Source organism: Styela clava, chromosome 7 (assembly GCF_964204865.1).
Source record: "Styela clava chromosome 7, kaStyClav1.hap1.2, whole genome shotgun sequence".
Taxonomy (NCBI): domain Eukaryota; kingdom Metazoa; phylum Chordata; class Ascidiacea; order Stolidobranchia; family Styelidae; genus Styela; species Styela clava.
Window position 1 is genome coordinate 10638521 of NC_135256.1, and position 22418 is coordinate 10660938.

At 34.7% G+C, this 22418-nt stretch overlaps 3 protein-coding genes across 6 annotated transcripts in view; 1 reads left to right on the forward strand and 2 right to left on the reverse strand.

Moving 5' to 3' along the window:
• Positions 1 to 1777: 1777 nt before the first annotated feature.
• LOC120328227 (cytochrome P450 2U1-like) lies at positions 1778 to 13361 on the forward strand. Of its 4 annotated transcripts, none has more exons than XM_039394661.2 (9): positions 1778 to 2132; positions 2226 to 2368; positions 2613 to 2710; positions 3465 to 3574; positions 3927 to 4048; positions 5017 to 5102; positions 5169 to 5316; positions 5537 to 5700; positions 13196 to 13361. In XM_039394661.2, exons 4-9 carry the CDS (start codon positions 3507 to 3509, stop codon positions 13253 to 13255), a joined length of 648 nt encoding a protein of 215 aa, XP_039250595.2. In that variant the 5' UTR covers positions 1778 to 2132; positions 2226 to 2368; positions 2613 to 2710; positions 3465 to 3506; the 3' UTR covers positions 13256 to 13361. The 4 variants fall into 4 exon arrangements, with proteins under 4 accessions (XP_039250595.2, XP_077970699.1, XP_039250593.2 ...); XM_078114573.1 differs by lacking the exon at positions 13196 to 13361 and adding an exon at positions 7944 to 8709 and having other exon boundaries at positions 2226 to 2397; XM_039394659.2 differs by lacking the exon at positions 13196 to 13361 and adding an exon at positions 7944 to 8709.
• LOC120328228 (heparan sulfate glucosamine 3-O-sulfotransferase 4-like) lies at positions 8800 to 10554 on the reverse strand. Its single transcript, XM_039394662.2, has one exon. It carries the CDS (start codon positions 10045 to 10047, stop codon positions 8893 to 8895), a length of 1155 nt encoding a protein of 384 aa, XP_039250596.2. The 5' UTR covers positions 10048 to 10554; the 3' UTR covers positions 8800 to 8892.
• A 4038-nt stretch (positions 13362 to 17399) lies between the features above and the next one.
• The window catches only part of LOC120327993 (uncharacterized), a 28230-nt gene continuing 23211 nt past the window's right edge, over positions 17400 to 22418 (reverse strand). The window contains exons 20-25 of the mRNA XM_039394366.2: positions 21921 to 22058; positions 21464 to 21606; positions 20800 to 20910; positions 20046 to 20133; positions 19802 to 19857; positions 17400 to 19716 (exon numbers count right to left, since the gene is read on the reverse strand). Of these exons, the coding sequence (XP_039250300.2) occupies positions 18622 to 19716; positions 19802 to 19857; positions 20046 to 20133; positions 20800 to 20910; positions 21464 to 21606; positions 21921 to 22058 (1631 nt within the window). The 3' untranslated portion in view covers positions 17400 to 18621. The remainder of the gene's footprint in view (positions 19717 to 19801; positions 19858 to 20045; positions 20134 to 20799; positions 20911 to 21463; positions 21607 to 21920; positions 22059 to 22418) is intronic.

A 22418-nucleotide genomic window follows, 5' to 3' on the forward strand; every position in this document is an offset into this window, starting at 1 on the left:
TGGACATTGAGAAAGAAAAGTAATGGAAAATGTAAAAAAAAAATTCGAAAACAGTTTTGTATTTCTAATCGGAGTGATAAATTCAAGCCAGATGGACTCGACATCCAATACTCCAGAAAAAGCGAATTACGTCGTTTTTCAAACGAGATAAGAGTGGCCGTCAGGAGCGAAACGCAACGCAAAATATTCAAAATACAATGGGCGAATGTTTTCTCGAGCTGTTTCGAGCGAGCTCAATCTCTGTTTGTTTATTTCTGTGCGGGTAACGATTACAAGCTTGTTTACGCGCCACAAACGATAGTGAAATCGCAAAAATTACTTTTTTCGAGTAATAACAGATTCATTGTATATATCTTATCTTTCAAATACTTACAGATATAAAACTCGTAGAATTTAAAATATGCTAAAGAAAAGTGACGCGCAACCGGGATCACAAACGCTCGGGCAAGCATATATCATGCTTGAAAACGACGCAAAAATATCTTATTGCTCTTGTTTTGACATACGTCCACGATAAGACGTATACATAAAGAATATTAACTCTTACTGACCAATCATATTAGAGCCATATTTATATTACACATAAGTGTCATGCGAAAATTTAAGGTTAAAAGCCTGGCACATATAAGTGAAGCAGTCACCATAAAGTGTCGTGTCGAGAGCCTTAGTAAACTGCTTGATCAAGCCAAGCTTAATGAGCAATGGAGGGAAGAGTATTCAACCAGAGTGTTATTGATGACGCTCCTTTCTTTGCAATGCACCAGTTCCTCCCACCGTGATGTGGCACTCTAAGCTTGAGCAAAAGCTGCACAATATCGGATCGGCACGGTAAACCAAATCCTTTTCTTCCGAGAACAAAATGGAGGTATTCTTTATGCCTGTTGCAGAAGAAGCCGATATAAGTACTGTCAGAAAGGGAATTTTTTTCTTCAATTTGGAAGCCAACGGTTTGACAGAGTCCTTTGGCAATCTGAGGTCGCGAACTAGATCATTCAACCCCCTTTTGGGAAAATTGATGTGGAGCATCATCTTCAAAAACCATTTCTCCTTCTTCATATCCTTTGAAACTGGAGGTATCCTCGTCGCTAATGGAGGTCTTCTCATTCATTCGCAAAAGAATAATAGGTAAAGATATTCATTAACTTACACAAAAGAGAGAAGAAAACAAAGAAGGCAAAATTATCAATGAACACGTTGCCATGATTAAAAAACAAACAAGATTGCAAGATTCTACACGAAACGAATTGTAAAAAAACAAAAATAAATCAATGATTAAAGATCAAACACTTTTAAAAGTTAACCCGGTCCATGAGCGAAAAAAAAAACGTATTCCACAGAGCATTTTACCCCTACCAATTTCTTCTAAAATGCTCTATCTAACCATGCGTGAATGTGAACAAAATCGTAAAAAACGACATGTGGCCATCAATGTGATTTTTGAATTCAGCACGCCAGATTCACCCTAAATCAACTGAAAAACGCAGACCGCAAATTTGTTGTTGACCAGTGTTATCGATTGATTTTTGCAGGATTACCTTTTTAAAATTGGGGTCTCGCAAACGATTAACTTTATTGAAGAATCAAAATCGTCGAAAAATATTTTTCGTATGAAGCCACCTATCGATGCGACTGAAATATCCTTGGTCACTCAATCAACATTTGTCATTTGCATCGCAATTTTGATTACAATTTTTCAGCTGCATTGCAGGTCGCCATTCTGTGTTTACGAAAAACAGAAAAACGCTTTGTTTGCTAACTAACTGGTCTGATCGTCGCGAGTAATTCCGAATGTAGGTCAGTTTGAGCTGTTCAAGCAAATAACAACAAGTGAATCTTATTTTGAGCAGGTGATAGCGCTGGATTGTCTTTGTATAATAGTTAGCAGTATGTTAATCAGCATTTTATCAATATTGCTGCTTGTATTGTCTCTTTACTATTTACGCGTTTTTATGAAAGACAGACATCTTCCTCCGGGACCAGCAGGACTACCGATAGTTGGATATCTTCCATTTTTGGGGCGTAATCCAGCAATAACCTACTTGAAACTATCTGAAAAATATGGACCTGTATTTTCCATTCGAATTGGTGGTAATACGATGATCATCCTGAACACAAGGGAGGCGATATTTCAGGTATATATATACAGTATAGGCCATTTTGAACTCAATTTACCTGGTCTTTTCATTATTTGTTACTGACCTTTCATTGCTAATTTAACTTTTCAGGCGTTTTCTAAACAAGCAAAATTCACTGCTGACCGACCACCACATCCAATATTTAATGAAATGTCATCAGGAAAAAATATTTCGATGACCAGTGGTCGACGTTGGAGAACTGGCCGAACACTGGCAATGAAATTTTTGAAAAAGTAAAAAATTCATAGATTATAAAATGGCTGTAAGTTCAAATGTTCGACAATTTGACCAGAGTGTTCATTAAATTTTTCTGTCATTCTTCATTTCATTGTGCAGGTAGATATAGCATTGGTCTGTAACGACACTTTTACACTTTGGAATAAACTAGACTCTATTATTTAAAACGCATAACATTTTCTGAGATATTATAGTCATGATAAATATTACAGTTTCTGTCAATCCAATTTTAACTTATAGTTTCAGCAAACAAAAAGTTGAACACATAATAGCCGAAGAATCGGAATATTCGGTGTGATGCATTACGTGACACTGGCGGTAAACCATTGGAAAACCATGTATGTTTTATTGTTATAATACATTCAGTTTTCCATTTGATGATAGTTGACGATTTTATATGCCTAGATCACTCGGGTTCTGTGAATAGTGTTGGCCAATGTGCCAGTTTTATGTATGTAGCTTTGTCGTGGGGATATTCTATTACGTCCGATGAAGGAGCCATGCAGAGATTTAATCCTCTGACATCCCGCCCCTACCCCCTAATTTCGAGGTTTAACAGCCCCTTCAATTTCTAACTCTTAAAATATATGTACTTGAGTCTTCAGAGACAGGTATATAGCAGTACAGATGGTCATTCAAATATATATATAACATTTTAAAATTAGATTTATCGCTAATAGCAGAATATCTAGCCTACAGATACTCATATGAGCGCTGATAATGATTTACGGGAAACAAAGAAGTCTCATTAATTACCCAAAACTGCAACATTGACACATGCTGGTAGGATTCCAAGCCATACAAATATTAATAACCACAATTACAACAACCATTGCTACAAGTTCAGCAATCGATTGTATATCTATATGAAACGAAGTTCAGTAATCATTAGATCCAAAATCTTCGCGTACCTCTGCTAGGTAAACCCCTGGAATATGTTAATACATTGAAATATCCCTACCGTCAGCCAATTTTAGGTGTGTATTATTTTACCGTTCTACGCATTTTCCTCGCTTTGTATAATTATATATTTTCAACAAAATGATATATATTCGTTGATATAGCCCAACAATCTTCTCGTTTCAATTTTAGGGAATACTTGCAAAAGCCGTTATAAATGTTTTAAGCAGCTTAATGGTTGGAAGTAGATTTTCTTATGAAGGACAAGTTGGTCTTGGAAAGATGCTCTCATACACATCACAGTAAGTGTTCTATATAAAAAATGACAAAAAAAAATGTACTCCATGGTGCGTAAAAAGGAACTTTTCCATTTGAGTCTAGAATGGACATATTCGAACGTATCTTTTGAACTTGAATTTGATACACTTGGATTCTTAGGCAAAATTAATTTTTTTTTACCACTGCCTGCCTCATGACGGACTATCACATCATAGGCTATTTAAAACAGAACTGTTATTTCTACTTTTCTTGTGCTGGTAGAAACAACGCGAAATATGGCGCCACTGGCATTGGGGTTGGTCAATAACATCTTATACTTCGTTTTTTGATGTTTTATTCATAACCACTCCAGCTTTGACGCGTTCTCCTTTTTAGGTTGTCTGATGAATATCACGGAGACATTTTGGGAATTCTGCTGATTGCCCCATTTCTGAGATTTCTTCCTTTTATCAAGCAATCGTATCAAAAGTTGCTGGCAGGAATTGCCGGTATTGACGGTATACTTATGTTGATAATGATTGATATTTATTAATCTGTTAAGAAATAACATACGAACTTCGACAATGAGAAACACTACAAAGCCACATATATCCTCTATTCGGCATATTCGGATAAACTCCTACAGACGCATTTGAGATTTATTACAGCTCGAATCAAACTAATACATAAACAGGAGCCAGGTAACGCACTGAACCGCGCACAGAGGACGCCAAAACCTTTTTATTGTTTAAAATGGTGTTGCACGGCCATCTAGGTATTTAAAATTGGTAGTTGAATGCGGACTGCATCTGTTTGAAAAATTATGCGAAAACTTCACTGAAATTATGGATATTGGTAAATCCTCAGAATCAAAATCATAACTGTTTTAATGAGGCATTTTGTAACTGTTGAATACGGGAAAAGGCAATGCATAATGCTCGATGGAGGAGGGGCTCATAACTCTAGCTCATTTTCAAAGTTTTCTTGCATAAAATGACCTTCAGATTGGATATGTGATTAATTTTCAGTGGTTGAAGATTGCATTTGTGGCGAGAAGGCTGTTTATTTACTTATCTGTGGACTCAAAAGGATTCGTTTATTTTTTTTTTGTGCGCAATGACGTCTTCAAAATTAAAAGTTGCACTCGTTGTGGCGGTTCCATGTTCGTTAGCAATCTGGTGAGGCGTAACCGGTAGTCTACTATAATGACAGATTACATACCTGTACTACTTCGTTTTCGTGTCCATATCTTGAGCAATTGCTCTCTTGTTATTAGTGAAAGCCTGTTAGTCTCCAATGTATGGCGTTTTAAAAGTCATTCTTTGTTATCAAAGTAGGTCGAGGTATCGTTGATCAAATATTTAGGAATAGTATCTTTGCGCATAATGTTTGTACAGTTACGATGGAATGAATGTAACACAACATGTCAATTGCGTATAGATGTCCATACCTGACTTAATAATCGCATTTTTAAATTATTGTACAGGAGAAATGAAAAACATTGCTGAAGATCATCGACAATCATATGATAAGAACCATTGTCGAGATTATATTGATTTCCTTCTGAATGAGGTAAACAATAACATTTTCACGAGAAAAACCATTGTCCTGATTATATCGGTTTATCTCTTAATTAAGGAACAAGATGACTATATCAGAACCGCTCAAGATATGATAGCAGCGGGCACTGATACGACTGCCAGTACTTTGCGATGGTTCTTTCTTGCAATGATTATATACCCTGAATACCAGAAGAAACTTTCTGATGAAATATCTGATGTTATAGGTTAGTATGCGCTTAGGTATAAGTTGGCCCTTTGCTTGTTTAAAACCATTGATCCACTATTCATCATCCAAGTTCATTGTCTCTATCGGATTGACCATTAGTTGCGGAAAAAAGCGATTTTTTTCACAAAAACAACAACAAAAATGTAGAAAACGATCTTTAGATCCACTTTGTGTCTAATATTTCAATCGGTAATCAATTGATAGTTATATATCGATAGGTTCAAGTGGAAAAATAGGAATGAAACATCAGGATCAAATGCCATATACACGAGCTTTTATTCAGGAAATATTGAGATATCAGTCACCAGTACCGCTTGGTCTACCCCATAAAACAACATCTGAAATAACCGTACAAGGATTCAAGATTCCACCAAATACAACGGTTTGTTGATCAATTTATTGATTATTTGGAGAAACTTCAGTAGATTGATGATATTATATGAATATATTGACAATCTTGGAGTGGGCCAAATTAAATAGACTTCAAGAACCGGAGCTGAAATTTCTGCGCAGTTGTGCCTTGGCATAATTATATACGTGTTTTGTGAGACATTTGTGAAGACGTAGTTTTGCAATAATGGGCTTTTGCTAGAGAATGATTACATGACATTCTGCGCAAATGTAATTTTGCGAGATTAAAATCTTTGAGCGAATGAGTTGTGGCACAGTGCAGCACAACAAAACTACACATTTGTTCGCCCTTCATATTCTATAGTAATTGTTGTGCCTCTGTTCAGTTAGACCAGGGGTTCTCAACTTTTTTTCTGTCAAGTACCCCCTTAGTCACGAAACAATCAACGCGAACCCCCAGTAATCAGACACCGAACAAAGTTATAATATATACTGATATTTTGACTAACAATTTGTTGTAACACCGATTTATTGACCAGATGTAACTGAATTAAATCGTCTAGTTCAGTGGTTCTCAACCGCCGGTCCGCAGCAACCTTGCTGCCGGTCCGCCTAATATATTCCAGTATTAACTTTCTGACGTTGTGAGATGGCGACTTTCTTATGTAATGTAGCATATAAAATGAACTTCAAAATAAGATCCTATCATACTAGCTTTTGTTATTGGTTAGCGCGCAACGCCAAGGTTTATTGAATTATATTCTTGTTGTGCGACGTTTTTCTATCGCAGAGGGAAGTACACGCGTGAAATGTAAGCGATATTTTATAACTTCCAAATGTCATATAACGTTCATTCTTATATTTCTGGGTAGAAAATGAGCTATTCTTCCAAACAAGACCATATCAAACTTTCCAGACCTCAAGGTTTACACACAGCATTGCAAAACGTCTGAAATTACGCAAATGCGCTTACTAGAGCGAAGGAGATTTTAATATATTATATGCAAATTGCAAAATACAAAGTATTGGCGGCATGTCCATTAATTTTGTGATTTTTGAATTCTTTTTGATTCGTAGTACCGGTATTCGTCTAACAACCAGACATGACGAAAGGTCCTCCGCCCATTTTGAGCACTGAAAGGCTGGATGTTCGCCGACGGCGAAATATGGCTATCATTCAAAAAATTGCCGAAAAGTATTCGAATATTCGATTCGTTTTGGACAACCCTGCCTCGTCTTATTTTAGCCTTTCAAACAAAAATCTTAATGAGGTTGGTCTGCAAAGTAAAACTTTACATGAGAGTGGGCCGCGACAAAAAATTTTGAGAAGCGCTGTAGTACGGTGCCTGATTGAAAACTTCGCAGTTCGCACGTTCCGTAATTTGACAGTAGGCCTATAATTTAGCGAGGTTTCAACACTTCACTTCGCCTTGCAGAAACTTCATTAGAACCGCGTTTAGCACGTATAATCTCAAAAAGACAGCAGCAAATTTCACATTTAACTGGACTGTCTTCTTTTGCACCGACTACTTTTGTCGTAATTGCATTCTTTTGATTACGTTTTGTGTTCATGAATCATAATACTTTTGGTTAATTTCAAAGGTTCGCCGGTCCGAAAAATTCGTTTTGAAATTTTACCGGTACGCGAATTAAAAAAGGTTGAGAACCATCGGTCTAGTTGATATTATTGCGTTTATCGTCAACCTAACTAATGAATTCCTAAAATCTCTCCCAAGTTTCAATAAGCATAATCACTTCTCCAATGCTTGCAGCACGCTGTCTTTAAAGATTTCACAGTTTTACGCAAAGCCTTGAATTTCACATTGTTGCGTCACAATCACAACAACGCAAGATCAGGGAAAATCTATGTTTCGATTGGCGTCTAGTTGAAATGGGCACGCATTTTCCCATGGTAGTAATGAACTATATTGAAAAAAAAGCAACATTCAAAAACTCGGCTGGCATCCAATTACCCCTGGAAATCTTCTCGTGAACCCCTGGGGGTTCGCGAACCCCAGGTTGAGAACCCCTGAGTTAGACAAACAGTAAAAACGACAAGTCTTAATCTTGTTTTACTTTTGCAAATTATGTGGCTTAAGCACTATAGTAGGAAACACCGTTGCCGTGGATTTGACTTGCTTGTGAGTTTGCGAGTGAATGCTGTATATTTACAATGAACATTTTTGTAATGACACCAATGAACACCAAGATGAAGTGTTCAATGCTCTAAAATATGTATTGTAAACAGAGTTTTTTTGTTCGTTTTTGAAACAGATTCTTGCGAACTTTTGGGGTTCTCAACGCGATCCCAAAATTGTCACGGATCCTAATAAATTTCTACCGGAAAGATTTATTGATTCCAACGGGCGATTTGTTAACAATGATCACTTGTTACCTTTTGGAATCGGAAGTCGTCAATGCATAGGAGAGCAGATAGCAAGAATGCAATTGTTTATGTTCCTTACGAATATAGTACAAAAATTTCAGATTCGTGCTTGCAAAAATAAGCGTTTACCCTCTTTCAATCAAGGAGTATTGGGAATTGGTTACAGTCCTCATGACTTCGCTGTAGAATTTCACCAAAAATAAATTTGCTTTTTATTGTTTACGGGTAATCTTTAAGATTAACCTATATAGTTATAAGCCATTGTAATTTAGAGCTAGTAATTAGATGCTGCGCTATTCTTCTAATTGCCTGAATGACTTTAATCCGACATTGAGTATCTTCTTCAGAAAATAATTTATTTAAGTACGTACTGTTACCGTATTTTACGCACCGTAAGGCGCACTTTCAGTCTTTTACCCTAAAAATCTATGGACAAAACCTCAATCTAAGCAATTTATTGGCGGTGCCGCCTTACGGTATGTAAAATACGGTACTTGGAAATTTCTTTTTTGTTGTTGTTCTAACAAGTAACAACAACAACAATTTAAGAAGAGAACCATAAGTCCACTTCGCGTTAAATAAAATGTGTTTTGTTCTTTAAACGAATAACAAATGATGAATTTTTTTTTATGATTATAGTATATAATGTGAAACTATTTCGTTGATTATATTTTACAAAATCCATCTTTTTTTCTCAAAATAAGCGATGAAATCTTGCCTTATTCATGTAGTAATTCGTTTTTATTGAAAATTTATGAAATCAAAAACATTTCAACGATTTAGTTTTTTAACTGCTTCTCAGAATCACCGAAAATAAATTAAAAATCAATAAAAAATTCACCACTGCATAGTCTTGTTTAACATGTTATAAAGTAAAGTATTATGAGATTTATAAAAATTTCGTAACTTTTCGTAAGTCTTCGGAAACATAGACCGTACTCCATTCCGCGTTCTGCCTTTTCCACTACCAAGGCAAAAAATATTTTCGTTTTTTTGATCCGGAAATTCAGTGGCATCAGTTTCAATAGTACTGTTATTCTCTTTGATCCACCATCGATTTAAACAATAAAATCCATTTTCCGGTGATAAAACAAAATCTTCTTTTAAAATTAATTTAGGAATACCAAGAAAGTCTTCAATTTCTTCTATTAAATTCCCTGGATCTGTGATCCATTCGTCACCATTGATAATCAAAAGTTGAGAGCTGTTGAAGTTTTTGAGCCATTTCTGGGCGTTGTTATGGTAAATTCCCTTTGTTACTACGCACGATTTTGAGCTCCTTCTGCAAACTGTCTTGGCTTTTACAGCGACATCGTTTTCGTTGTTGGTATTTTGTGTTATTCTTTCTATGACGTTATCCGTCAATTTTTCAAACTGTTCTGCGAAGAATTCACCGTCTTTGTCCTTATTTTTTGCAAATAATCCATGTACATAGTCAGAAAAGGCCCTTTTTGCCGGATTACAAAGACATAAAATGAGTTTAGCGTTCGGAGCAAGCTCTTTAATATAGGGGATGACCCTATCCGCCATGTAAAAATAAAGGGGAGTCTTCTCCATAGCCAGTTCGTCATCTGCAACCGGGGGCATTATCTTTTTGTAATATTCTATCCCTCGCAAATGTTTTTTGACAAAGAAGAAGGTTTCCACTCTACGTGGTAGTTTAATTAAAGGATGTTCCGCTAGGAAGTGAACAAGTGCACCCGTTCCACATTTCTTCACACCCAGGCCTATAACATCAGCAACGCGCTTACTGGTTTCAACATGGCGATTAACAGTATATTTTTTCCACAATAATTCCCTCTCATGGAATGGTATTCGCGGTTCATTCGTCCTTTTCTTACCCATCTCATTGTTAGTATCAAAATCAAAAATAGATGAATATAACAATCGAGATTCCAAATACTTTCTTCGTTGTGAAATCATATAAGTCGAAGCCATAAAAACAGATGCGACCACAACAATTTGAATCATGAGCTTTTTAGTGTATGTCATTGTGAATGGAAGTCAGTTGAAACATCATTTATATTCCATTCTAGAATTGGACAAGAATAAGACAGAGTATTATTAATTATAACACTAAAATAAGAAGCAACAGGAATTACTCAAAAGTAAGCGAATGGACGAACTCAGACTATAAACAAAAATGTAGTGGAGAATGGTACGTTGCAAAAGGGCAATGCACAAAAAGATGGACACCATTTTTCACAAGAACGACAATAAGAATTTGGCCAAACATCCACAGGTCCACTTCGTTTCTAATAATATAAATATATATGAAAAATATATATTACCATAGTATTCAAAGGCAAATCGTAATCATCAGAGCTTAGATGGTATTTATCAGTCTTGACACTTTGACATTAATTATCGTGCCGCCATGTTAACCCGAGTTTCAAATTCAAACAAACTGAACACAGATACCGCCCGAAGCAGCGATCTCTCAACTAACGAAACGCTTATCAATAATAATACGTTTGTCGAATTCCAAACGTTACAAATCATCACGCGGGTTTCTGAGAATCAGTCACTGGAAGGTTTCAAGTCGTCTGGCTCTTACATACACTTATATATGATTCGATCACGTTTTAATCGGCGGTTTTCATTAATAAAGATAATAGTATAAAGTAATTTCTGCTTTGTATTCAAGTAGGTCAGTATAAAATAGGACATCTTGATTATATATTTATGCAACCTAGTATAGCACTTTACATTCATTCATTGATTATAAAAGAATTGGAATGATGTCATAGCTTAGAAATCGGAGTTCGTGATATTTATATTTTTCCTGTTTTATGGATTACGATGAATGACTAACATGCGAATTTTCCAAAAGACGATTACACGTATCTCTTATTTCTTAGGCCTAACTATAGCACGGTGGTTTAGTATACCGGAGTTATCTTTAAATCTTAGCGTCACTTTCGCATTGAATTTTGGAATGATTGATTTGTCTGAGACAAATTTTCCTGTCATGGTATTTTCAAACATCACGTCTTATAGTGAAATCAAGTTAGTTAACTATTACCCTTCAGGGCGTTCATATAAAAACTAAAACGGATTTCCAAAACCAAAATATTCTTCTGGTTAAAGTCCGCAAATTTAACAAAGCTCTCAATGAAACGTACATAATGATGTGGTTGTACATATCGTTTGAATTATTTTGAACAAAGTGAATATCCAACTTACCTTGCAAATTATATAGAAGGCAAAATGAAAAAATAAAATCGCAGGAATTGAGGCTGTTAACCTTGAATACGTGTGTATTTTTCGTCACTATACCAAAATCAACAAAATAGAATTTTTTTTCACGCTGGCAGCTAAAGGGATTTCATACTATAATATATAAACAGTTTTTACATAGCTTACTAGCAAGCACCGTAAATGACGGCTATGATGATAGCAGTGCTGCACAATATTCTTGTTATATGCAAATGGTATCCATCAGTGGACCAGAAGAAATTGAGATCAAACAGGAAAACAGGAGGCCCAATCAGGCCCCCCTTGAAATGCTTCCAGGTAGACCGATATAGTAAAATTGTCAACGATAACAAACGGCAGTAAATTTCATTAATGCAGTTTTGAAAGTTCATCACTTTAACTACCCATTTGTCTGACTAAACTTGAGCTTAGCAACTGATTTTCTTTCACCAAGAAGGAAAATGATCGATCCAGTTCTAGCACTACCGTAACTCTGTAACTGGAAAGAAAACTGGCTTTCGTGTAAAAGCGTTATTGCGTCAGTACCGTTATCTTGCTACCGCTTCCGCTACATTTGAACAATCACGGCGTCCTCTGTTCGATGTCAAGTCAACAGATAATGTTCTTAGAAATGCTGTTGCTCTATTCTAGTATAATCTACGAATGACACAAGATCTACAACTGTGTTGATAAGAAGATTTATGATGGAAGCTATTGAAAACTTTACCCCTCGGGCTATGATGAATGATATGAGTCGCAATTTCTGAAAATCACGTTATCTTACGAACTAACCACTGGTGTTGTTCTTAACTCTCGCAGGTTAATGTTTTATTGATAAGCACTCGCTAGCAATTTATATGCACAGTTTTCCAAACAAGAATAAAGTTACATCTTTTGTGACTTGATTATGTACTATGCAGCGTACTTATATACACCTTATTTACAGACTTGCGTCGCTTCATCGTATTGCATTCGGAAATACATGTCTTTATATAAACCCGCACTGGCAAGCCGACAAATAAACCCAAGGAATGCGCGGGTTCAGTAACCTACAAACTATTCATTGGATATTGCTTCAACAAAATCGACATAGCATGTTTAAACATGAACCAACTATATATATTACCACACTACGAGCCATAATGTCTCAGTCGGGTTCATTCCACAATAAATTCCAAGACTGCACTACACACAACCGCAAAACACTGCCACAAATAGTTTCCATATCATCTTATACGGAGCATATATGAAGCGAGCAAGGTGTTCTTGCTAGATGCACGATAGAGTTTTTCTCCATTTGCATATCATTTATATATTGAGAATCAGAAACCTTTTTGACGATGATTGTTCAGTACGAACAGAAATCATTCTAGAGGCAAAATCGACGTTTTGTACAATGTTTTAAAATCCTACAATTACAGTGATTTGAATTGGAAACTCCTTGCATTTAGTTATTACAGTCAATTTCTTTATTCTGATTATATCAAAGTAATCGATTCAGGTTACTGTCACTTGCCATTTTGTTATGCGGAAATTTTTCTCGGACACTCCAACAACTCTCCCGCCCATTGTCTTCACTTCCTCATAGCGGCAATTCATGTGAATTCAATTCAAATCCAATGCACTGAATACGTCATACAACAGCATGAAATACTATAACTAGATAAAAAAATATGCGTATGCGAATATATGTTGTTGAAACGCAGTTGGGCCATCTCTACCTTATGTTTGGGTAACGTAAGTTACAACATATTATTTTAGCCATGTGTAAACAGTGGTTTGGCAATGGCTGCGCATTCGTGAAATATATTTGGGGGAAATAGTAACGACAGACTCGATTTTAACTGGTTTCCAATATAAGCACTTTCATTCAACAGCTTCTACGTAGTCAATTTTGACAATAATAATATATTCATATTTTTAGTCAACTTCACTATTACAGGCATCCATACATGATATGCACATAGGACCAGAAGTGCAAAAACACGGAAAAAGGATCTGATCGGCAGCACTCTGTATTCTGCTAGTAGTAACAAAATCAGTTCTGGGACAAATTCAAGTATTTTAAGTATTATTGAAACATTGGTACCGAGAATTCGATTCTAACACCTCTAATCGGAATATGGGTGAGAATCTGACCGGAAAATAAAAAAGAAATAACGACACCAATAAATCCAATCTAAATCTGAAAACGTCGGCAAACAAATTTCACAAAGTATATTCAACTTCACTTTAGGTCTACTTCCGCCTTTAGCCCTTCACTTCAACTACTATTACAAATACTAATATCATACAAATACTAAAAATATCGGAAATGAGAAAATGTCTCAGATTTAAATAATACCCCAAAGTGTGCAAAATTCCTCCTCAATTAATGACGGGAAAATATGATCATATATAGCCTACAGCGGTTTAAAAGAGCAGAAGACGAGGAGACTTGAACGACCGTCTAAATAACTAGTCAGCGTTGAAGCGAATGACACTGACCAAAAGCTAAGCAGATGCACCTATCATGCTTTATCTATATTTCGTCATTTATATTCAATTTTAACCAAAGTTTCTTTCTTCGTTTTCACTATATTTACTTCACTATATTTAGTTATGCCAAAGAAAAAAAAATTGAAAAAATGTGGTGGCTGTTTTAGAATGCCCATTTTTCATCAGTTTGGCGGATGAATTTTGTTCAAAAATCAATATTGCTAAATTTGGCACGCGATGGCTGCAGCAAATTTTTAAGTAAATAAACAAATTTCATATCCGTATATGATCACGTTGAAATAAATAAAATCGAAATATAAACCGAGTAACGAGCAACTTTATGCCATAAATTGTCTGTTATTTTCAATCTGTAGGTGACATCCAGCGCCGGCCAAAGATAAATAAATACATAAAAAATTCTACGATGCCCCAATCGATCGGCGACTTTCGTGCTTGCTCAAGATCTCGTCTTGAAAGCCATTTTCTTAACAGATCGATTGCTTCCAATTTCTATGTTTGCTCGTTTTTGTGCCATGTTTAACGTAGGAATTTATGAATCTACTAAATTCATAAAATGAAATTGAAAAGAACGTTACTCGACACTTTGGTAAAATTAAATTTGAATTTATAATATCAGAAGCAAAATTACTTCACAACTAATTGCTCATATATAACCTGCTTTATTTGAAACACTTGCCTTATAACTGCTTTAAATTTATTAACACTTTTTAACTATCATTCTGACCATGAGCAGTTATCTATGTAAGCTTCATTGGCTATATGAAAGCACTTTAATAAGGCCGCTGTTATGATAACGCCGCACTTTTTCATTGTAGGCTTACCACATGAAAGGCAATTGACCAAAATATAGCGATCGTGTCGCTAAATCTGGCCTCTCGGGAATTGAGTGATATTTTAAAGGACGCCACGATAGTGACAGAAGAGATACCGAGAAACTGACATGATCCGAACATACCAGTCGTGAAACGATGATACCGCATTATATATAATTCAGTCGAAAGACTTCCGGTATCCTAAAGAGCGGACAAGACTGCCGTTATCTGCATTAAACACCGCGGCGTACATAGTGAGTGAAAGGAATACACTCCTGGAATTTGATAGACAACTATCATAATATAATATCGAACGTGAAAAACTTGGCATCTATACGAAAATCAATATGGTGAAAAAATATTCGTAATTGGTAATGGCAAAAATTTTTCATTTGAATATCAATATATTAATGGAAACATTTTGTTTCTAAAACGACTATTTCTGGAAGCGCGTATTGTTAAAACATAATCATCTCCATGTGTTTTGGTTATTTAATATTTCATGGTACCGACCTGTAATGTTTTGAAATGACACATAAATTATTTTGACCTATGAAAGTGCACTATATTCTAAAAAGCGACGCAGGGGCTTTTCAAGAATAGTTAAGGATACTAAGGATAGTTTTTGTTGATTTCTTGTTGCTGATGATAAAATCCATCAATTTTAAATTTTCTGAGCTTAAGGATGAATGAGGTCGCCGTGAATGTATTGCCTTTTTTCCAAATCCCTGTTTTTATTTCAAGTCAAGAGGAGAACCATTTTTCATCCTATCTGTCACACTTGTCGCAAAATCAGCTGATGTGAATTCCTACGATTGTTGAATGACGAATCGCTGCTAATTGACGAAAACTATTTTAAAACAACGCGACTTGATTTAGAATTGCTATGGTGGTGAGAGTTGATTAACAATTTTGGTTTCAAGTTTTGGAATGATCATATAACGAATTTTAGTGTACGTCGCGGTGACAGTACGGGACTGCGGTTAGTCATTGGACCTTTGTGTTTATATTTGCGCAGCGCTTTGTATCAGACCATGCCAGAGCACGATGCTATCGTTACAAGAAGATCATACGCACAAGCATGTATCGTGTTTCCCCGAAAATATGACTGAGTCCTATTTCAATTTTATTTTGAAAAATAACACTAGGGCAGGGGTGGGCAACCTTTTTCGGCTCGCGTGCCAAAATCGGCTAAATTTAACGACAAAATTCTTCCGCTTGCCAAAATTGAAAACAATGCTTTGCTACTTTCAAAGCAGAGATTCACAATAATAAACCTTCTAAACAAGCACAGACAGATTCACTATTCGGGAATATATCAGTCCAACAAATAGATTTGAATACTTTTCTTATTCTATATTAGTGGGATTACCGCTGATAGAGATTTTACATCGAAATTATATTTTGTAACTTTCAAAGAAATACACGAACTACGGTATATCCATCTTTCAGGCTACTCCTGTCACGAGACTTAATAAAGTTCATAACTGAGAACAGAGATTCACAAGCATATTGTAGATGAAAACATGGAGAGCAATGCACTTGCAAAGTTTTTAAGACACGCAAAATTTTGGGGAATGGCATCCCAATCACGCAATAATTCGTTTTCTGCACTTCTCTCTTGTATTCCCTTTACTTACTATTGCTTATATTTCTTTTGAAATCAATTTATAACAGTAATTTAGAAAGTAACACTAACCAACATGAGCTGTACAACTTCATAAATCAGGCAGAAATGAAGAAAAGGGTGACACAGACGAAATATATTACGTAAGAATGTAGCCAAATGAATGCTGCGCTCTTCTCGACAACCCACTCATTTGTTACGTCATAATATATTTCTTTGCCATATATATGTCATGAAAAGACAAAAAGAGTTTAAATAAATAACGGATTGTTTACAAACGAACACCAAGTTTCATCGGATGATTCAGAGTTTTGAAACTTTTTATCTGAAGGACAACGATCTCGTTTCTGAGGCCTCGCTCGCGTGCCGAATAAATGTGCTCGCGTGCCAGGGGTTGCCCACCCCTGCACTAGGGCTTATTTTTGGGGATGTCTTTTATTTTCGTTTATCAAAACAAAATTACAAAGTAGAGAATTACGAGATTTTTAAATATGAAAACCTATATTCATTTACTTATAAATAGCACGTTTTCCTCTCTAATACGTTTGGGGTTAATCATTTAAAACGTGTAGGAAAGACTTCTTGCTATCGACTGGGTCAAATTTGGCGCTAATGACTATTTTGAGGGATAGGCTTAAATTGGAATCATTTTTAAAATTCAGGCTAGGTCTTATTTTCGGGGGAACACGTTATAACTAAAATTAGAAGTCTGCTCAAAATTAAAGATAGATAAATAAATATTTTAAATGATGAGAGTAAAAATTTAAAATCTTATTATTGAATTGGTTTCTGCGGGACTAACTACTTATCCCTCTTCTATGCTTTTGTGCCGTGGATCGTTTTGCATATAATGCAAGGATTCTGAGCAAGAGTGAAGATAGCTATTATAAGTGATTTGAATTGTTGCACATTAACACAAATATATTTCTGTGACGTTTCGTCTGACCAATGTCAACTGAGTTGAATAATGTATGTCGGAGGAAGTCTTACTTGATCACATGCAACGAAAATATATTTGTGTTGGTGTGCAGCGAGAACAATTTAGTATATTATTGAATGTGTAATGTAATTGGGCAAATTAAGATAACACCCATAATTCGTAAACACCCATCAACTAGGGGTCGGACAGAGATAGCCACTTGGACACCCCAGCCGGAATATGCCTGGAAGTAATCTTTTCCTGTCCGCACCACACAAAAACTAATAAACTGATTCAATTCATTTTATTACAAATACAGAAATGAAATAACATGTTAAAAGTTGTGTACTATCATTATTGCTAGCATTTCATGCCGGTAAACCGTAAATAGAACACGATGTTTTCTTTTGATGGCACTTAACGATAATAATAGCTGCCGGGACAAAAATCCATTGAAAATTTATCGTGTACCATAAACGTTTATTATTAATTAACTCTTATAGTAAACTGACTGAATGAATTTACAGTCATCTGTTCCATTCATCCGTTCAAAAATATAGTTCCAAATTAAACATATACATAAAAACAGCAGTTTGATTTCATACAAAAATACAGTGAACCATGAAAAGGTTCATTATGACACCATAAACAAGTTAAAAGCAGCATAAAAAAAATACCATAAAACAAGGAAAAATTGAATATACATACAAGTTAATCTTCAGAGTAAATATATGATGATGAAACTTGTGTTAGTTTTAAATTTAACCGCAAGATAAAACTCAATTAAGGAAAACAATCAATGAAAAATGAGACAATGCATCTATAAACCATCAATAATGGAACGTTAACAAGTATAACATTGTTAAGTTGCAAGTTATACCTTTTGAGATCGAGAGAATAAGTGAGTTCTATACAACAAACTATTTCACTCTTCTCATACCAGTGCACATGACCTCAGTTAAAAGAATCTTTTAAAATAGAATTCATTATTTATTAATTTCAGAGAAATGCAGTTATCAGATGGTAGCAGCAATTCTTCACATACTGCGAAATTTTTCACTGCTAGTGTAAACAATTCAAATATATGTTTTTTAATTTAGGGACAAATATACAAAAAAATTATGTACAATTTGCTTATAGCAACAAATAATTACTATATTATCTCGTGAAATACAAATCATCCCTAGAATGCATTTTAATTTGGTTAAGATTAAGAATGAAGCCAAATAACTGACCAATTGGCAATATTTCATTGATACTTGTATTCTGTGAAATAATTTTTTTTACAAAAAATTTAAAAATTATTTTGAACCTGCATAGTGAGACTTTCAAATTCATCTTGGGGGAAAGAAAAGTCCATGAGAAGACTCGATCCCATGAAAGAAAGCATTGGCAGTCGAGCATGAAACCAACAGATGCTATTCCCTATACATATAGGTCCCTCCCTATAAGCCAAGTCGAATGTGATTAAAAACAGTAAGAGTAAGATTCATTTATTCTTTCAAAAAAAATCATTTCTTCTTTCGGGTTGCTGCATCTTTATCTGAGGAGCTTTTACGAATTCTTTGAGATCTTCGTACAGAATTAGATCGTATAGTAGGCAACATAGCTGGTTCTGATTTTTTGATATTTTTAGGATGAAGTTTTTCAGTAACATTTGTTTTCTTTTCGTTGTTTTTCTTACCTACGAATGGCGGACCTGTCACTGTGGAACGAGTCTTTCGTATAAATTTTTTACCCCCATTTTTTGTCAGATCTTCAGGCAGAGAATCTTGTTTATTATTGTTGTCATCGATCTCCATTGCTGTATCTTCAATTGGTGGGCATTTCTGTGTGACATCATCATCCGATTTTGTAGCAATATCAAAAGCATCGATATCTGGAATTGATTCAAACTCAATTTCATCTTTCGTCATTCTGGTGAAAATATTGTCATCTGAATTTTTCGATAAAACTTTTGTATTTTTGTTTTCTTCAACAAAAGCTTCACTTTTTTCAGTTCCAATGATCTTTTTATCCAACTGTGCAGCATTATCATTCTCAGCTTTAGAAGTTTCATTAACGGGAAGATATTTATTATCGGCAGCAACTTTATTAGAATTAATTTCATTTTTAATTGCAACTTGTTTTACATCATATGATTGTCCATGATCGTCACGCATGTCATCAATTTTTTGCTCAGGTTCAGATTGTTGTTCATCATCACTTAGATCTCTGCCTTCAACAGTTTCGAGTGTTGATTTCAGCTTCAATTTATATCTTTTTGAAGGCATCATTGCGACACCTCTGTGAAGATTTTTTTCTTTTGTAATTTCCTCATTTGAGTTGTCCAAAATATCACTTTGAGAATCAATTTTTTCAGTATCGTCATCAATATCACTCTGTACCTCAGCTGGATCCAAAACGGCTGACAACGCACTTTCAACATGTTGATTTGTTAAAATGCTGTAACCATCATGATTGGGTAATTGATTGATGCAAACGATTGGCTCTAATTCTGAAGTTTTTTCTACAATTGATGTATCTTTTTTATCACCCTCTCCCTTAGATTTCAAAGACTTTTCAGAGATTTGTGTATTTTTGAGCGAAGTGTCCTCATCTTCATTCTATTTTAAAGTGGTATAAAATAAATTTTTACATCAAATCATCAAAGAAAATATGTAATTTATTCAAGAAAAAGACAATTATTACCTTAATGGTAGGTTCTTGATTCTGATCATCTTTCAAATCAGTTTCTAAAGTTTTTTCTGAATAAAATATAACGGTTTGTTATTCTTGCAACTAATAAATAACAATTTCCATTAGGACATTGTTCTCACTAAGGTCTTTTGTTTTACATCACAAAGGCAAATGTTCTCAAACCATAAAAAAAATAAAACCTTTGTTAATTATGAAACATGTTTAAAAATTTTATTTGAGTAAATTATTTTGCTACCTTTCTCTGGAAGTTTTGTTTCAATTTTAATGTCTAGTTCAGTTGTTTTTGCTTCTTCATCTTTTTCAATAGATGTATTTTCAATTTCCTGTAATAAAAAACATAACAGAAATAAAAAAAACATGCATTACCATCTATTCTGAACCATAACTCAGCACTAAATCACCAAGACAGGTCTCGGAATTAAGATGATGTACCAACCCTGTCATTTCTTCTTCAAAAGAAATACCTTACCTTTGCTACAATTGAATATAATAAGTGGTGATCAGTAATTTATTTTTTCACCAATGCTGAAAATATGTAACTTACCTACCGTACTTATACGTGTAGAACAAAATAAGAAAACATTTACAGAGTGGGGGAATGCCAAAAAGCAGTACTGATTATCGTGCAGCGACACCCTAGAAGGGTCACACAGCATGAAAAAAATGAAATAAAAATAGAAAGCTTAAATTAAATATGAATATAGAAACAAAATATCACACTACTATATTAGAAACGTTTAAGTATCCGAAGGATGTCTGGTACCAAAGCCAATATTTCATTACACATCCTATAAGCTTTGCTTTATTTTTATTACCACAACCCAAAACTCAAATAACCCTTCAGTAAGAACTAAATTATATTATTAATTAGATTATGCTTTTCCATTAAAACAGCCGACAAATGTATCACTTTTAAAAATCCTGGCTTGTTTTTGTTTTACAATTAGCCACTGCGCAATACCTGCTTTGAACACATTATAGCAACATACCGGTTTTTGCAGTGAAGCATCTTCACTAGTAGATTGTTTTGGATGTTCAAGATTTCTTTTAGCACCATTAGCTTGCTGATCTTGTTTTACTAAGGTCCAGTATTTCTTGTGCTAAAAAAATAAAAGAACTTAGCTAATGTGAAATGAATAAAATAATACATTAAATGCAATGTTGTGGAGTTAGATCAAAGATTGGAAAGATGGAATTAACATTCGAAATATATTGAAAACTGCTGTCCTCTCATACCAACAAAAATTTACTACATTTTGCAAATTTATATCTATTGAAGCATACACAAGGTGCACACCATCAATAGCTTTCTTAGATTTGGGTTTTGTCCATACATAAGGCGCTATAAGATGCAACTGTTTTTAAGGAGTATCAGGATATCCTACAATGCTCATTTGTTTTTGCGATTTAAAATACTGTATATAGATTACTTTCAGTCTAGACAAGTCTGTGAAAAAGTGTATTAAAACTGATTTAAGTGTTCTGCTGATAACAAAAAACTATCTATTTGCAGATTCCAGTTCTGTTGTATGGCACGCAAGTTCAGTTGCATGACATTATCTTATACCACATATACTAAAACCAGCTTGTAGGCTCAGAAATAAAGATAAAACCACCCTGCTCCAGTCATTCATATGCAAAGTCAAGACTCACCTCTGATCCTGGTGATTTTATAACTCGTAATTTCAATTTCTTGATAACTTTTTTAGAATCCGCATTGTCAGTAAAATCTTCAATCTGTGGGGACTCACTGCTGTTTGATCGCTTCAAAGCTTTTGTCTTATGCGATGAAAAGTCTAAAAAAAATCATCCTAATTAATGGTTTATAAGTTTTTTATTGTTTATTTGCACATTGTCGCATTATTATTTTATATTCCATTGAAAAAAAAAGCCATAATTAAGATAAACTATATGGTGCTTGCATTTGAATCAGAAAACATTTCATTGAGTATCAACCATTTGCATTCTCGCCAAAAGACAATATAGGATATTCATATTTATCCCAAGAAAGAGGAAAGACAAAATAATGGCCTAATCATATGGCGAACCACTGTATTTTGTTCATGTAGAGGGGAAACTGCATTTAAGAAAAGTTCACATGAATGCACACCTTTTCTATGTCCTGGGCGATGAGTATGAGTGTGTCTCCTGTGTGATATTTTTGTTGAATTTGTTTTTAGTTCACTCGATAAATATTCAGGACATGAAGTTGAACTTGGTGAATCAGAAAGATTTTGTGATGAATATTCTGAACAAAAAAAATATGGAAAATGAAATAAATAGAATAATTTTTTTTTTGATGGTTTGAAATTATCTTCAAGTTCAACATAACCTATCCAATTTGACATATACATACTAGTACAAGATTTAAAACTCATAGTTGTGTGTTTGCAAGCTGTGAATTCAGTTCTGTACATTGTGAACAGTAAAAATTGCAAGGAAAAATCTAGAACTATCAGTGAAGTTTATGCGAGACTAACCCTCAATGATTTTGTGACGAGAGGATCCGTATGTGTATAATGAAAGAATGCTGTAGCAGGAATAAACATAACAATACTATGCAATTCAAGACTGTGTCCTGCGGCACGCTGTATTTCTGTAACGCTTC